General features: G+C 38.6%; 1 protein-coding gene across 1 annotated transcript in view; it reads right to left on the bottom strand.

Moving 5' to 3' along the window:
• Window positions 1-19,100, bottom strand: part of ZnT77C (Zinc transporter 77C) — a 326,268-nt gene that overhangs the window by 39,827 nt on the left and 267,341 nt on the right. Inside the window, exons 4-5 of the mRNA XM_068227024.1 lie at window positions 10,898-11,180; window positions 2,838-3,026 (exon numbers count right to left, since the gene is read on the bottom strand). Coding sequence (XP_068083125.1) covers window positions 2,838-3,026; window positions 10,898-11,180 — 472 coding nt within the window. The remainder of the gene's footprint in view (window positions 1-2,837; window positions 3,027-10,897; window positions 11,181-19,100) is intronic.

Below are 19,100 nucleotides of genomic sequence, written 5' to 3'. Positions count from 1 at the left end.
CTGTTGATAATTGTAGCAATTTGTCTACAGAGAGTTGCTTTTCCATTACCATTTAGATGTAACCCATGTCTAGTGAACATTTGCCTGCCAAGACCTAAAGTATCTACTACATAGACATTTCTAAAACTCTTACTTAATCTCTTGATTTTTATATTTACATCATGTACAGCTTTGTTCACACATGAGTCCTCTAAAAGGTCAAACCTGGGTGGCACATTTACTACAATTACTTTTGAGTCAGGTAGTTTAGAAATCTTACCTCTGAGAGTCGTAATTAATTCCTCACCTTCATTTGCAGCAATGTCATTTGTACCACAATCACCACATAATTGTCCTTCTCTAACACAGGATCACAACTTGAAAGGACGTCTTCAGTTTTGGCACCTGGTTTTCTTAGTCCTAAAACCTCAGTCTTTGGATTCTGCAGCTCATCCTTGATGCCTTCTGCCATACCCCGCCCTTGACTGTCTGCGTAGAGATGAATCTTTGGCGATCTTGACTTTCGGTTGGTTTTCTTCTGTAGCTTACTTCCACTGGATTTAAAATTATTTGGAAAACTTGGTGTGTCTTCTTCTGGAACTTGCTGCAATAACTGAAATCTATTTTGGCACTGCAAAGAGTTTTTTCCCGGTTTTAAGTTGTACGTAGTTTCTCCCATATGTTTAACATTAGGCCTAAAATGGCCACGCATCACTTCCGTCCACGGCAATCTTTCTTCTCCAATGTCTTCTTTATCTTCCAGTTTCTTTATTCTGTCCTTTAAGCTTTCATTTTCATGTTTCAGAGCGCATAAGTCCTCTTGTAGCACTCCTAAAATCTTAATTATAGTTTCGTAAGTCTCTCTTTCTTGTTGTTCTGCCTCACTCTCAGTTTGTTTACACTCGGGACACAGCCACTCACTTTCTTCAATATCAGTCCTATTTACAATATTTGCACAACGAAAATGGTACCATTCATCACACTTACGACACAGAATACCATTTTTCACTACTCTTCTGCATTTGCCACATTTTTCACTGCATCTTACACCATCATCTACTACGGATATCACAGACTCACACACAGTAGTCGCCATCTTGAATCTTTCCTATCAGACACTGATGCAATGCTTACTGAATTTTTTACTGTTGCCTCATAGTATGGACCTCACATCTGCATAAGGTAGTCAGGCAAATGTTGGCTGGGTTGTCATTCTTGATTTGGCTGGTTCTTCAGACTTAAGATGTTGAGAGCTCACAATTAGTATTGTCCATTTGAGATATATTTTATAATGATTGCTAACTTTCCATCATCATAAAGAATTATTGAATAGCATGGGAATAGCACCACCAGATATTCAGAGAAGAACAGCTGCGGAATGGAGGAAGAAGCAGGAATCTGATCTGAGACATCCCCTGCACCAGACACAAATAACAACTTCCAACGCTGAGATCAAGAAAGAGCTTCTTGCAGTCAATGGTGGCAATTACATCTTCACCTAGTAAACGTCGACTCCAACTGCGGCAAGATTCGTTACCTGAAGAGCATTGGGAGAATGTTAAGGAGATACCTGCAGCTATCATTTGCTGTATACTACATAGGCTGAGAACTGGAGTGTCCAGATGCAAGGTGAATCTGAAGAAATGGGGATAGATCACTGAAGATGAGCATTGCAAGTGTGGTGATTTACAGTTTACAGGATCTATAATATCTGATGAAACCTGCCTGAAAGTTGCAGCATGAACGATTTCATTTCTGCTAATGATCAGGCCATCAAAACTGCTGAATTTTGGTCCTCACATTCCATTTAGTAATGTAGTTTGCTAACTTGATATCCTGGACATGAAAAATAAATAAATTGAAAAATCAAGAAGAAACATACCTACAAATTAAAATGCCTTAGAGAAAGGTAACAAGATAACACGTTCTAAAACAATGACCATCAAAATAATCCATATTCATAATTTCCTTGATTACAAGGTTGACAATTCTATTACTGTTATTTAAGATAGACTTTTGGATGTGATTTTTTATCTTATGAATTAAGTTTGACATGTTTGACAATTCTGTCATTTACTTTAATTATGATAAGTTTATGAAAATGCATATTAAAATTCTATATTAATGTCAAAGATGAGCAAAGGTACAGCCCCAGCAATTGCCTGGCGTGAAAATGAGAAACCGCAGTATTTCTATTATCTACCTCTATGAAATAAACTGCATAGCATTCATCATCATCATCATCATCATCATCATCATCATCATCATCATCATCATCAACAACAACAACAACAACAACAACAACAACAACAACAACAACAACAACAACAACAACAAGAAGAAGAAGAAGAAGAAGAAGAAGAAGAAGAAGAAGAAGAAGAAGAAGAAGAAGAAGAAGAAGAAGAAGAAGAAGAAGAAGAAGAAGAAGAAGGTTGATTCCAAAATGCTGCCTAGATCAAATTTGTCACATCACTAGGTATCTTTCTGAATACTACTAAGCATTCCTTTTGAACACCACACCTCTAAATTGCACTGTTACACATATGAAGCAAGAAAGCAACTAAATTGAACTTCCTTAGCCATATCTCTTGTACTTTCCTAAACTTGTTGCATTTTTGTTGCTATTACCAGTTTTGCAGTGGTACTCTCTTCATCAGTACATGTGCCACAATTTGCTTGCCTTATTTTACATTTTTGATATATAAAAGATGCATTTCAGCACCTCATATAGCTAGCACAGAAATATTTGAAACCTTAAGTTGATCTAACTTTTATAAGACTACTGATGAATGAAATTTGATTAATGTCAACATCAGTTAAGTCACTTTATTCTTATTTTTATTGCATTAAGTACAAACCAATAATATCCCGACACATCTCCCATGGCCCCTGGCGTGGTGTACTGGGTGGAGGAGGAGTGATACGACGTGTCTGCGCCGAGAGTCTGCGTTGTCCTTTGCGAACTGAATCTTGAGTAACAACATGATCTAGAACCACTTCTCCATCAGCAGTTACATGCAGGAAACTAGCTTGGTGGAATGTATAACCTGAAAAATAAGCAATAAATTAATAGTCTATATGAATTTGTACCAAATTATTTCCAAGAACCTCTTTTTAATCCTCATTCAGTTTTACCACACCATATATCTGCTTATGGATCTATCTTCAAGCAGGTGAGAAAGATATTTCTGCAAAATCTAATGCAAATTTACTTTTTAGAGGAATAAATATGTTAGAACGATAATAGTTCAGGAATGGCAAGTTTCAATAGATACAGAGGTTGGATACAAAGTAGTGGCAATACTGCTGTCACATGAGGGGTATGAGTCCAATAGCCATGGAGTTTCCATAGTTTGGTAAGGGAAGGTTAGACTGTCACATACTGTATGGCCAGTGGGAACAGGCGTGTATTATTCAGTTAAATAATGATGTACTCGTAGCAAGGAGTATAGGAGGACAGTGCAAGCCCATTAACACTGTACATTCATGAAACTGGAACAATGTGCATGGATCAAAACAGAGGTGGGATGTGGTTGGAGTGTATAAGACTGTGTTCAGGGACCATATAAAAAATGTAGCAGTGCAGTCTTGCCCTATTGTACAGTGGAACAATAGCAGAATGTTTTCAGAATGCAGGGCTGCCATTCAGGTCACCGCAAACACTCAGCTCTTTGTGTCCCGATAGATGTGGATCAATCATGAACTTGCACGGGTATGCTACAAAACCATGCTCCATAGTTTGTACGACATTCTTGGGTGCTGCAATATGCCATTGCAAAGATAGCACTATTATGCACTTGCAGTAAAGGATTCACAGAACCTTTACTATAGGGAAGGGGAAAACTTAATTGGAAGGATCATCACTATGGACAAAACCTGGACTTGCTTGTATAACCCACAGCTGGAAAAGCAATCCAAGGAATTGATGCACTCTGGATTACTTTGGTCAATGAAAATGCACCCTGCTCAAGGCGGTGGAGTGAAGATGATGTTTGGTGAGGCATATGACAATCATATACAGAGTGTTAGGGGTATATGTGCAATATTAAGCTAGTCGGCGAAGAAAAATACATCTCACTATATATGCTATGACCTTTTTACCTTGTATTAGTTTGCCCATAACTGAGCCAAATATTTCAGGACCGAATGTGTTTTGAACGGTCGTAGCAGGATATACCGGTTACGTCATTCTGTCCACGCGTAGTGGAAGTACAGTAGCAGAGTATAGGGCTTGTTGAACCTGTTTCTTATCGCAGGCTAACACATGTTGTTGTGCATTTCCCCTAAAGGCTTGGCAAGTAGGATAGGATAACTCACGTGCCAGGCCACTTGCTGTACTCGAAAACCGGTCTAGGGTACTCTGTGTGAAATGTACACAGAATCCTTACAGTGACCTCGAAGATCCGTACCAGCACATACGTGCGAATCAAGTATTGTGTAGTTGTGTGTGATTTATAAGACGTCAGTGGCATTACTCAGTGATCCAAGCTGACAAAATGAAAGGAAATAGTTAATAAGTAAATGAAAAATGGGCGCAACATTTATGTGCTGTTATTGCGAGAGTCTACGATGAATTTCTGACAATAGACAATGCAAGTTGTCTATGCTTATACTTAAACTTTTCAGGTCAATGAAAGGACGGTGGACACTGAAAGAAAAGGCTGTAAGTATTCAGTGAAATTGTTATTAATGAGACAGATTTAAAAAACCATAGTTGCAACCATGCATGAACATTGCTCGAAGGAAAAATAGCTACTGTGGATTTTTTTGCTAGTTGCTTCACGTCGCACCGACACAGATAGGTCTTATAGCGACGATGGGACAGGAAAGGGCTAGGGGTGGGAAGGAAGTGGCCGTGGCCTTAATTAAGGTACAGCCCCAGCATTTGCCTGGTGTGAAAATGGGGAAACCACGCAAAACCATCTTCAGGGCCGCCGACAGTGGGGTTCGAACCTGCTATCTCCCAAATACTGGATACTGGCCGCACTTAAGTGACTGCAGCTATCGAGCTCGGTCTACTGTGGAATTGCTGCCGGGCATTTCTAATAGAAGGCTTATTCTTCTTTTTCCTAATCTGTTTACCGTCCAGGGTTGGTTTTCCCTCGGACTCAGTGAGGGAACCCACCTCTACCGCCTCAAGGGTAGTGTCCTGTAGCGTGAGACATTGGGTCGGGGGATACAACTGGGGAGAATGACCAGTACCTCGCCCAGGCGGCCTCACCTTCTATGCTGAACAGGGGCCTTGCGGGGGAATGGGGAGATTGGAAGTGATAGACAAGGAAGAGGGAAGGAAGCGGCCGTGGCCTTAAGTTAGGTACCATCCCGGCATTTGCCTGGAGAAGTGGGAAACTACGGGAAACCACATTCAGGATGGCTGAGTTGGGAATCGAACCACCTCTACTCATTTGACCTCCCAAGGCTTAGTGGACCCCGTTCCTGCCCTCGTACCACTTTTCAAATTTCGTGGCGGAGCTGAGAATGGAACACGGTCCTCCGGGGGGTGGCAGCTAATCACACTAACCACTATACCACAGAGGTGGACAGAAGGCTAATTACTGGACAGTAAGTGCCGATAGGTAATGTAACGGACCCGTTTAATTAAAATTTCCAGAATAATAATGTTACTACTACTATTTTCTTTACGTTCCACTCATTTTCATGGTTTTCGGAGACGCTGAAGTGTCAGAAGTTTGTACCGCAGTACTTTTTTAAATGCGAGTAAATCTACAGACACAAGACTGGCGTATTTCAGCACCTTCAAATACCACCGAACTGAGCCGCCATCGAACCTGCCAAGGTGGGATCAGAAGACCAGCGCCCTATCGTCCGAGCTACTTAGACCGGCATTGGAGCTTAGAGTAAGTTGATCGTGTGGTTAGGGGCGCGCAGCTGTGAGCTTGTATTCTGGTGATAGTGGGTTCGAACTCCACTGTCGGCAGCCGGGAAGATGGTTTTCCGTAGTTTCCCATTTTCACATCAGGGAAATGCTGGGACTGTACCTTTATTAGACTTCGAATGCTTCCTTCCCACTTGTATCCCTTTTCTCTCCCATCGTCGCCGTAAGACCTATTTGTGTCGGTGCGACGTAAAACAATTTGTAAGTACATGTTTCTGTAATTTTGGAGATATGTCTGCAATTATAATATTAATAATAATTCGGACCTATTAAAAGTTCACTATTTTCTTTAGTGTTTTCTGACAGATTATGAGCTACGAAGTTTGAGTGGGGTGATTCACTTTTATTTTCATAATAGTTAGTAATAATAGACTGACACAGTTTTTATAATAATATTTTTAGTGGCTTTTCGACGGATGCAAGCTGACAGCTGCGCACTCCTAATCGCACGGCCAACTCGCCCAGTAATAATAATAACAACAACAATAATAATAATAATAATAAAAATAAAACATCTTTACGTGCCAATGGAGACACGTGGTGTCGGAATTTTGTCCGCAGGTATTCTTTAATGTGCATGTAAATCTACCGATCAGAAGCGGTCGTATTTGAGCACCTTCAAATACCAGCGGACTGAGCCAGGATCGAGCCTGCTAAGTTCATGAAACCAGTGCTCGAACCGTCTGAGCCACTCAGCCTAATACGTTTAATAGGCACTGCAAAATCAGCAGTAAGCTAGAAGGCTTTCATTTAGATTTAAACATGTTCTCTTCGGTTGGAAGCACGAAAGGAAGGTACGTTTAATTAATTTATTTTCATAACATGTCCCTTACTGGTATGAAGTAAAACGTTCGATGTGTTTTCACATTTCAATTCCGATACTACTCACTTGGAAATCCTATCAATAAAATAATTGTATTATATTCATCATTACTGAAATAGGAACTATAAGTTAACATTTAACTTAAGAAGGTTGCCTAGAGTGTTTTGTTAATTTACAAAAGAAAGTTTAAAATTTATTTTAGTGTAAGGCAATCTGTATGTTTTTGTTTTCTAAACTGTTGTACTATAATGTTTAACATAGGTACATTTTTTTGTTCACAGGCGTTTTCATGTACGTTCATAAATTCGTACTTTTCTATTTGAGATAGTCTTGTTACCGTCCACCTGGAATTACGGAGCCGTACTGTATATTAGTTCATTATTTTTCTACAACAGAGTGTTACTAATGCGACTGTAGTTCCTACGACCACGCCACTCTTATGTCTGTGTCACTAATGTGCGCTTTGTTCGGCTCTGTACTGCTTGACTATGTGGCTCTTGTTACCACTTCTTCCTCTTCTTCTACTGCAGCCTTATGTCTTAACAGGTATACTGTATTCTACCGACATCATCTTAACACACAGTAGCGTAATCTGCTGCGATTTACTGAGCTCAATAGCTGCAGTTGCTTAAGTCCGGCTCCATGGCTAAATGGTTAGTGTGCTGGCCTTTGATCACAGGGGTCCCGGGTTCGATCCCCGGCAGGGTCGGGAATTTAACCTTAATTGGTTAATTTTGCTGGCATGGGAACTGGGTGTATGTGCCATCTTCATCATCATTTCATCCTCATCACGACGCGCAGGTCGTGGATACAGGTGCATATGTACCACAACATCACCGGCTTTCAGGCCGGCTCCATGGCTAAATGGTTAGCGTGCTGGTCCTTAATCACATGGGTCCCGGGTTCGATACGCAGCAGGCTCGCGAATTTTAACCATCATAGGTTAATTTTGCCGGCACGGAGGCTGGGTGTGTGTGTTGTCTTCATCATCATTTCATCCTCATTACGACACGCAGGTCACCTACGGGTGTCAAATCGAAAGACCTGCTTCTGGCGAGCCGAACTTGTCCTCGGACACTCCCGGCACTAAAAGCCATACGACATTTCATTTCAGTGTGGTTTTCCGTGGTTTCCCATTTTCACACCAGGCAAATGCCACGGCCGCTTCCTTCCCTGTCCTAGCCCTTTCCAGTCCCATCGTCGCCATAAGGCCTATCTGTGTAGGTGCGACGCAAATCCAATAGCTGCTGCGATTTGTTATTAGCACCATCATAGTAAAATGTAATATAGTTGTGGCGGAATCTTCTTAGATACGTTCGACATCTGTGGATTGTATATAATTTGATAACTCATCTGTACTCATGAAAGCGACCATCGGCCTGGCGTTCAGGTTAATAGCTACATGTCTCTAATGTGTAACCTTGTTTATGTTTCTTAGATTTGTTGATGTGCATGTTTGATGTTTATACACAATACGAGATTACAGCTGACTCATCCCCACGAGCTTGACCTGGTTCTCGTCTTACGCATAGTAATCTGTAGGTAACTATTGCGACCGATGCTAACTCACGTGACATACATTTCATCTTGTTTCCTCTTAAACCACGCATATTTTATTATTTTCTTCCATGTATTTCAGCTTTTAATGACCTGATGATGATGATAATAATAATAATAATAATAATAATAATAATAATAATAATAATAATAATAATGTTAAGTGCTTTACAACCCACTAACTACTTCTACACCGAGCTCGATAGCTGCAGTCGCTTAAGTGCAGCCAGTATCCAGTAATCGGGAGATAGTGGATGCAAGCCCCACTGTCGGCAGCCCTGAAGATGGTTTTCCGTGGTTTCCCATTTTCACACCAGGCAAATGCCGGGGCTGTACCTTAATTAAGGCCACAGCCGCTTCCTTCCACTTCCTAGGCCTTTCCTCTCCCATCGTCGCCATAAGACGTATCTGTGTCGGTGCGACGTAAAGCAAAATATTAAAAAAACTACTACGGTTTTCTGAGACGCTGAGGTGCTCGAATTTAGTCCCGCATGAGTTCTTTTTATGTACCAGCAAATCTGCCGACACGAGGCTGACATACAGTATTTGAGCACCTTCAAATACCACCGGACTGGGCCAGGTTCGAACCTGTGAAGTTGGAGTCAAAAGGCCTGCACCTCAACCGTCTGAGCCACTCAGCCCGGAAGGAGGCACGAAATGTAGGTACGTTTAATTTATTTAATTGTATAACATGTCCATTATTCCTTTGAAACTAAACGTTCGATGTGGTTCGATAATTCAATTCCGATGCTACTCATTTGGGCATCCTATGACTGCTTTCGTTGGCGTAAGGAACTGCCACCCTTCTTCTACCTTTACGCAATGCACAATGGGGATCGTACCGTATTTCACGTTCCGGCGTGCCTATCACACACTCGTATAGATCCCGCACGGATACAGGTTTTCAGGTCATTTCCACACTCACTAGACCACGGGGATGATGACCACAGATATCCCAATCCCCTAAAGGACATAACAGCAAATGAACCAGTATTAACGCTGAGAATTCGGTACATCTTCAGGGTCTGAAACCGATGACCAGGGTTGTCTGAAGCCCCTAAGACGGAAACTAAATACTGACAACAACGAAACCAGTCTGGCGAGAATGTAATGTAATATGGCATACACTACTGTAGTAGCCACCTTCAGCTGTTATCGTAGCTCAGTTGCTGTTAAACATAAAACCAGTTTGACAAGTATTATGTAACATCTCATGCATTGCATAGGTAGCGTTCAGCTGTTACAGTAGTACATTTGCACGTAAACATAAACAGAAACCAGTTTGGCACGAATGGCACGTGACTCGCCTGTTCTCAAAGAGAAGCTATTCATTCACCTATTCTAAAAACATTGTATCTCTTTGCTCTCGAAAATAATTTCCGAGGATTACTAAAAGTTTGATATATAGTGGTTCGTCACATCGTTCTCTATTGCTAGAAGAAATATCTGCAGGTATACACCTAAGACCCTGTATACAGTATATATAGAAAGAAAGAAAGAAAGAAAGAAAGAAAGAAAGAAAGAAAGAAAGAAAGAAAGAAAGAAAGAAAGAAACACATAACAGGATGAACACAATGGCAGGTCAGTGTCTATTAGAAGATGTGGATATTGATGTTGTCCTTTTGTGTTTTCATGTTTGTCCTCATTTCCTATTTGTGTTGCTTCCTCTTGTTGGCCAACATCAGGGAGTATTTTTTCCATTTTCCGTATTACAATTGCCGAACCACTAACAGAGACTCCAGGATGATCTTCTTTGCCCATATTCATATTTCCTTGTCCTTCTATGATCAGTTGTATTTGTAATTTTGGAAGATGTGACCAAAATATGCTGATTTCCAGCATTTTTTCAGGGTTCAAGACTTCATATGATCTCCTGGCATGATCGAGTACCTCCTTGTTGAGAATATGATCTATACATGGTATCTTGACTACACGCACATTTCAAAATTTTGAGGTCATGATAACATACATGATGTTTTAATTTCAGAAACATACAGTAGTTTTTGCAATGGTGATTCTGGTTTTGATTTGTACATCCTGATCCCATTCTTGCTTTAGCCTTCTAGAGAAGAGATCAATTACATCCATTCTTTGGTATACTATTTCATATGAGATACAAACACCTATAGTTTAGGGAAAGTCATCCCTGAGAGACATGGCAGTACATCTTAGTTGTCTGCAACAGCAATTTCAAGATATCAATCCTGGGATTGCATTGTATCAGGATAATCACTATTAGGCCTATCATTTACATTTTCCATCTCTCTGTACTTGTTTTACACCTGTGAGACACACCCTGAGTAACACGTAATCTGTGTATGATAGAATTTACAGTGACTGATTCATCTATGGGTTAACAAACTCCTACCTTTGTATCACGGCAGGAGAGGTAGGCTTAGGGTATAAACACCAGTACTGCAAATGTGGTCTGCTTTGTGAGGTGAGGTGCATTAGGTCTCTTGGTAAGTGGGGCATGTTAAGGCTCGAAATCTAAGCTGTTATTCTAAAATTTCGTTGAGATATATATTTCTATGGAAACTGAATTGTATACAGTACTTAACAAAATCTGAAATATCAGATAACCATTCCACCACTGTTCTCTTTAACAACACATAAACCAAAACAAGACAACTGAGACTCACCTCCAATGAGCACGTAACACAAGCCATTGATGAGTAAACCAATAACTCCCACCACCAGTACTGGGATGGGATGGTGCATCTCATCATGGTGATCTATGTGGATTAGTGTCTGCAGAGCTTCCACAACCAGGGAGAAGCACAGAGAGTTGAGGAACACACACCCAATGAGCATCACGAGTACATCAATACGAGCCCAGCCAAATGTGTTCTTGAGTCTCCGCTCCGAGCTGCTGTTGGTATGATGGTGAGTGTGGTGATGGTGATGACTATGATGATTGGAGCACTGGAAAGTAAGTTTTTCCATATTTGCTTAGTTCTGTATCTAATTACTTAACAAGTAGTGTTATTATACTTATAATATTAATATGAAAAGCACTCTACTTAAAAAAAATATCAGTGATAATTGTGTTCTGTTACTTGAAAGTACTAGACCCATGCAAAATTATGCAGCACATTTGACCAATATGTACAATTTATTTCTTAGGAAATACTTTTAATAACATATCATAACAAGCAAAAATCTTCAAACCACTCATGCTTGATGCCCATTGTCTTCATTCCCCCTATCTTGTCATCTCATTAAATGAAGGTAACTTAAATGCAGCCATCTGAGTAAACTTTCTCAAATAATATGTTAAAAGCTTTGAAATATAAATTTCTAGATGAATAGTAAGGGTTATAAATGTGGCAGTATCTCATGGAGTGAGTTATACAGAGCCTTCAAGAATAACATGACATGACAGTGCACTCAGGAAGCATCAGTCGGTGCACACGGGAGTAAACAAATCGAGAGTAGTGTAGACATGGTAACTGTTGTGAAGATGAGTATTGTAGGTTGGCAATCTCTGTATGGAGAGAGAGAGATTTGAATAGAGTTGGTACCAGCAGAAATTCACAGCTTTGGTGAATGGTAACTGAGAATGGCATATTGGTATGAATTAGGGAACATTCCAGTAGATCTTCAATTGACTTTGCACTAGTTTAAGGTAGGATGTCAATAAAATGAAAATACTTTAGTTTAACTGAGAAAAATTATAAACAGCAACCCAATAAGAATCAAAATAAAAAAATTTAGGGTGAAAAGACCAACAATATCATCAAATTACGAAGCATCCAGAAAGAGGAAGACGAGAGAGGAAGAAGATTGTGGTATAGATATTACTTTACAAAAGTAATTTTTCAGATTGTAGCAAGGGCAGGAGGTGGGGTGAGAGAGGGGGCAGTATTCGATCTCTCTTTCTCCAGTTTAATTCTTGTCTGTTACAGCATCACATGGGAGTGGATTAGTGCATTTTCATGAAACCTTGCTATTTAAATTTAGGTTAAGGGTGAGTAGAATCTTAGCTATAATTCATTCAAAAAAATTCAGCAGGAGGGGGGGATTGAGGGGGAGGGCTTGAGGAAGGAGGGGGTGTTTGAACATAAAACTCTATGTATCTATTTCACAGTTGGCGGTCGTGGAAACGTTTGAGTCCTAGAGTCAATAACTAACTATATGGCAATGTTTAAAGGCTTTGTATGTCTATTTATAGTCTATTTGTTTAATATTAACCTTATACATACTTGGTTTTTATACCAGAAGGAAGAGATCCTTTTTTTTTAGTTGCTTTACGTCGCACCGACACAGATAGGTCTTATGGCGACGATGGGATAGGAAAGACCTAGGAGTTGGAAGGAAGCAGCTGTGGCCTTAATTAAGGTACAGCCCCAGCATTTCCCTGGTGTGAAAATGGGAAACCACGGAAAACCATCTTCAGGGCTGCCAACAGTGGGACTCGAATCCACGATCTCCCGGATGCAAGCTCACAGCCGCACGCCTCTACGCGCATGGCCAACTTGCCCGGTAAGGAAGAGATCAAATGAAAAGCAGCAATAATGCAAAGAAGATAAAACTGTGAAGCGCCACAGAGAGCCAGGAAGCTAAGAGGTTGATAAAAATGCAATCATGGACAACTTCTGGTTCCTATCAAGAGAAGATTAATCATTGTTGTCTGAATTTGAATGAGAAGGCAATGATAAATCAATCAATCAATACTGATCTGCATTTAGGGCAGTCGTCCAGGTGGCAGATTCCCTATCTGTTGTTTTCCTAGCCTTTTCTTACATGATTTCAAAGAAATTGGAAATTTATCAAACATTTCCCTTGGTAAACTATTCCAATCCCTAATTCCTCTCCTTTGTTCACTAACAATGTGACAAGATGGAAATTTTGTAGATAGATTCTCTTTGAGTAAGTGAAGTTCTGTACATTTCATGATTATGGGGTTGAATTCCAAAGACTGGCTTTATACTGATACACAGATCATTTGGCAGTATAAGAATTGGCAGTCTCTTCTGAGAAGTTTCTCAATTTAAATAGAAACTGCTTCCTTTTCAGGATATCCCTCTCTTTGCAACTGGCATTCTGAATATGACTTAATACAAACAAAGTTCAGAATTTGATAAAAGACACTTGAAGGCTAGTGAGGGATCCCACCTCTACCTCCTCAAGGGCAGTGTTCTGAAATGTGAAACATTTGATCGGGTATACAACTGGGGAGGAGGACCAGTACCTCACCCAAACTACCTCACCTGCTATGCTGAAGAAGGGACTTTTGGTGGATGGGAAGATTGGAAGGGATAGACAAGGAAGAGGGAAGGAAGCAGCCGCAGCCTTAAGTTAGGTACCATCCTGTCATCTGCCTGGAGAATAAGTAGGAAAACACGGCAAACCACTTTGAAGGTGCCCAAGGAGGGAATCAAACCCCATCTACTCAGTTGACTCCTGAGGCCGAGTTGAACCCGTTCCAGCCCTCGTACCACTTTTCAAATATCGTGGCAGAGCCGGGTATCAAACCCAGGCCTCCATGGGTAGCAGCTAACCATACTAACCACTACATCACATAGGCAGATAATAATAATAATAATAATAATAATAATAATAATAATAATTGTGGTTTGCTACTTCTACGCCATATTAATAAGGGTAATTGCGTTGTTGGAGAGTTAACTTTTATTGAAAGTATCAAGGAATGAATGACCCAACCTATATGTGCATTACGCTGTGCATTTTCTAAATACAGTACTTAACGATGCTGCATGTGGTATTCAAGAAGTTCGGTCATTTTATGACACAGTGGAAATGTCGTATCTTATCTTCAGTGAAGGGTGTTAAAAGATGGGATTTTTGGTATCTTGTCATACTTTAAAAATATCTCTGCCCAGTAAGTTTATCTTCAAGATACTAGTATAATAAAGCCCTACATTATGCTTATGTCAACATACTTAATGCCCTGTCCAAAATAATTCTGGTGTCTACCGGTATAATAAAAGTAGAAAGAAAACAAACTGATGGAATGAAGCATCAATTGGAGAGATCTGAAATTTTGTTTTTCAGATAGTGTTGCAAACAAAAATTCTAAATGTAGTAATCTAGCATCACAAATTATGCAATCAGAAAATGTAAAACTTGATAAAGCTTGTTCTATTCTTGAGAAAGCAGTGGGTAATTTATCACCCTACCAAAATACTTTTGAAGCAACATCGTCAGCTACAATCTTTGGTAAGGAGATGGAGAATTTCAACACAATTTGAAAATAAAAGAATTATGTCAGTATGAGCAGCTAGTCGATCAAAGAAAATATTTCATGACCATTGTTTTTTAATGGCTGTTTGAAATTTTCTTGCTCATTTAAAAAATGGATTTGAAGGTATGAATAATGTTAACCATTTCTTCAAAATTATTTCACCAAAAATCCCAATTTCTGCTTCCAATGAAGAGATTTATAATGCAGCAATAGATCTGCAGAATGAATAACAGAAAGATTTATTCAATGAATTTCCATACCAGGTAGTACGGTTTAGAAAAAATCTGAGAAAAGAAATCACCAATAGTGGATAATTCAATTATAGTTGCATGCATCCCTGGACTTATGGACAGTGTTTTACCTGCTTTTAACTATTACTGTTTCTTCATCCAAATGGTCATTTTTGAAACTGAAACAATCTATAAAATGATATGACAGTGGGCTCAGCCTCCTCTGGATGGAATGTGAATTGATGTCAGTGAAATTGTCAACATTTTTGCATGCCACATGGTCCAGTTTCATTACACATTGTGAGTACAGTTAAGTTTTAAAAATATATTATACTAGCAGTTACCCATGGCTTCGATCGCATGGATTTTGTTATCTGATAAAAGTAATTGTTCCTTGGTACTGTACTAAGATATTATCTGAAAATCCCTAAAGTATAAAAACTCACCGAAAAATTGAGTTTCATTTACCCCAGAAAGACTTTGTACACCACGTTTGTTCTATTGACTTTCGGGGCTAAAATGCGACTTAGAACTGTAGGTGTGAGAAATAGTCTTCTCTCAACTCGAAAAAAAGTTTAATTTTAAAGAAGATTCCAAATACCTATTTCCACGTCAGTAACATTCAGTTTTTGAGATATAAGTATCCCCATAAAAATAATTCAACCCCTTTATAGTCCTACTCCCCACCCCCAATCCACCTAAGTAGATTTTACGAAAACAAAAAAACATATCTTTATTTTTAAAGGAGATTCCAAATACCAATTTTTACGTTTATAACAGCTTCAGTTTTTGAGATGCAAGTATCCTCGTAAAAAATAATTCAACTAATGTCTCAATTATTCCCTCCTATGTGGATTTTCAGAAAACAAAGGAATCGTGTTTCTTTATTTTTAAAGGAGATTCCAAATACCAATTTTCACGTCTGCAACACCTTTAAGTTTTGAAATATAAGTATCCTCGTACAAATAATTAAATTAATTTTTCAATTCCTTCACCCCCTTAAGTGGATTTTCTGAAAACAAACCAATTTTCACGTCTGTAACATTTTAAGTGTTGAGATGTGCTATCGATACGCTCATTTTAAAAATTCATCCCCTTTTTCAGTTCCCCTTCAGCGGATTTTACGAAAACAAATTACCTGTGTTTCTTTACTTTCACAGGACATTCCAAATACCAATTTTCATGTGTATAAAATGTTACCTTTCTGAGAAATACTGTAGATATATATAGTCTTTTAAAAAACTCACCCCATTTGTCAATGCCGTTCACCCCTATTACACTGGATTTTCCAAAAATAAAAAATGTGTTTATTTTTAAAAAAGATTCCAAATACCAATTTTAACGTCTGTAACATCTTCAGTTTTCAAAGATATAAGTATCCTCGTAAAAAGTATTCAACCTGTTTTTAACCTCTTTTCACCGCACCCCCCTTAAAAGGAATTTCCGGAAACAATTCAAAATTTCATTTCTGTATGTCCATGGCGATGATGAATCAGTCAGTCAGTCAGTCAGTCAGTCAGTCAGTCATGACAGTCATTTTATATACTCTACGATCCCGCCCGTATGTGTGTCTTACCCTACAATTTTCTTTCCCAAACAGTAAGTCATAATATGTTTACCATACCGATTGGGAACGAACTTTGACTTAAATGGCATTCAGAGTGTCACAGTTCATCTCAGCTACCCCAAAGACTGGGAATTTGTCACTATTATCATCATTTTTGGATTTTTAAGTTTCACCCCCCTTACTTGCCCATACAGTAATTCTACAGTAATGCTGGAACATACCCACATTCACCCTAATCTCTGCAATTTGTGACATTTTCTCACCTTCTGACCCCCTGTGCCATGGGGACAGAACTTGGACTTTTCATTTTTATATAATTATATAGAAGATAAAATTAGAAATAAGTTTTAAGAAACGCATCATAATCACATACTGTTGGGTAGGCAACCTGCTGATCGGACTTGTCTTGCGGTTTGCTTATCTTCCCCTATTTTATTGATCACCCCTTAGTGCCGAACTACCAATCAGATTTCGTTCAAACCACTTCATAATCCCTCTCAGATGTAATAAGAACAAACTGTGAAAATTTCAGCAAAATCGGTCCAGTAGTTTTTGAGTGTATTAGCTTCAAATATACCAACATCCAATTTTATATATATAGATTTCAATCTCCAGAAAATACTTAACTTTTAAACTATAATTGATTAATTATATAGTTTTGTAATCTTAAAGTAAGTGTACTGTACATATTAAGGGTACAGACTACATTTTAGGTATGCTTATATCTGCTGAAACGTGTAATTGATAGGTTTTGTACCATTTCTTTGAGGGGGCCCAATTTTGCTTCCTGCAGGTGGGCCCATCTCATATTTGTGTGCCTCTTCTTACAAGAGTAAAGTTTTTGTACAAATAGTTTATATGAATGATTAAATTATCAGGCATGCAAAGAAATTGTAGTATTTATACACATAAAGCACTAAACAACCATCATACATACCACAACATACACCAGATACAGGAAATTATGTACAAGTAAAACTGACCAAGAGCAAGAAGAAATGTTTGAAACTTGATCTATAAAACAACAGAAATTGAAAAGGGCTGTGTCAGGATCATGGTATTAAGTTTTGATATAAAATATGTGTTGAAATAAAGTATGTAATCAATTATGGTTTTATATTTTATTGTTGACATTTTATTATATCTAAACAAATTTGCACATCTTCAAGACCATGAGTTCCTAATCATTTTCCCTTACTGGGGCTCTAGTAGTGTGAAACTCACCTCACAATGATCGGGCACCTTAACTTTAGGATGTTGCCGATAAATCTTCTGATGCTCAATATTGTTAATTATGGACTTTTTTGGAATTCTGACAAGCGCTCTATTCTCTCAAATGCATTTTCAATCATTTTTAAGCTCCATATGCCACGATATTTTACGAAAGAATTTTTTCTCATTTCTTTCTACTACAACTTTCTTGAATATTCACCATTTAATTTGTTTTTATCATATACATGTAGAACCCACTGAGGTGAATCAAACAAACTCTCACACAATGAGCTACCTTGCCGCAGTCCAAAGCTACACTAACCGTCATCCATGTAACACAGCAAGTTTAGTACCTCAATATGGCTGTGCTATTGCATCATCCACCAATGCCATGCAGAGTTCAGACTCTTGTTATGGACACATTACAATGAGGTACTGAATATTGTTGTCGCCTGTGTTGTCTAGAAATTATTTTGATTTTAAACTTTCATGTTTTTCTAATGCTTGCCAACCTAAGTATGGTTCCAAAACTATAGACGTATTCTATGCCAAAACCAAATATTCTTAAATTGCACTCCTAGGACAGATTCTTATCATCTTTACCAACAATCATCAGATGTTATGAGATCTATGAGAATAAGTTTAGTATGTATGGCAGTAATTTCGAGGACCATAATATGCTTTTAATAAACATTACAGAGCACGTATTATAAGGAAAGTTCTTCATTGGGGTAATCACATAAATGGTATTGTATATAAAGGGAACAGATCTCTGCACTTGGTTATGAGCGTATTTAGAAATTGTAGTGAGGATGTAAAGGAGAGGGCATATACGTCTCTGGTAAGATGCCAACTAGAGTATGGTTCCAGTATATGGGACCCTCCCCAGGATTACTCGATTTGAGAACTGAAAAAAATCCAAAGAAAAGCAGTTTGATTTGTTCTGGGTGATTTCCGACAAAAGAGTGGCGTTACAAGATATTAGAATCACCTAATGATGATCTAATGATGGAATTATGTTTTATATTGAATTAGGAAGATACAATTTAATTTTTCCTTTATAAAGTGAAAAGAGTAGCATTATAAAAATGTTGCAAACTTTGGACTGAGAAGGCTTGGGAGAAAGAAGACGAGTTGCTTGAATAAGTGGTATGTGATATAGATGTTAGAGTATGGAGTGTATGGGACCCTCACCAGGATTACTTGATACGGGAACCAGAAGAAATTCAAAGGAAAGAAGCACAATTTATTCTGGGTGATTTCTGACACAGGAGTAGTGTCACTGAAATGTTACAAACTTTGGGCTGGGAAGTAAGGAGACGAGATGCTCGGCTATGTGGTATGTAATACCAATATAGTTGGTCCGTTATCATCTTTATCATATGTGGTATGTTTCAAGCTGTCAGTGGTGAGTTGGCGTGGAATGATGTAAGTAGAAGAATAAGCTTGATTGGAGGTTTTAAAAGTAGGGAAGATAAAGTTGGAATTCAAGAGGACAGATTGGGAATTGGAATAAATTATCAAGGTAAATGTTCAATAAATTTCCAAGTTCATTGAAAATTTTTAAGAAAAAGATAGGTAAACATGAAATGTAAATATGAGGTAAACAACTAATAGGGAATCTGCCA

The sequence above is a fragment of the Anabrus simplex genome, chromosome 3 (genome assembly GCF_040414725.1).
Source record: "Anabrus simplex isolate iqAnaSimp1 chromosome 3, ASM4041472v1, whole genome shotgun sequence".
Lineage (NCBI taxonomy): Eukaryota > Metazoa > Arthropoda > Insecta > Orthoptera > Tettigoniidae > Anabrus > Anabrus simplex.
The sequence above is the reverse complement of the archived record's forward strand: the minus strand, read 5'-3'. Positions and strand labels throughout refer to the sequence as shown.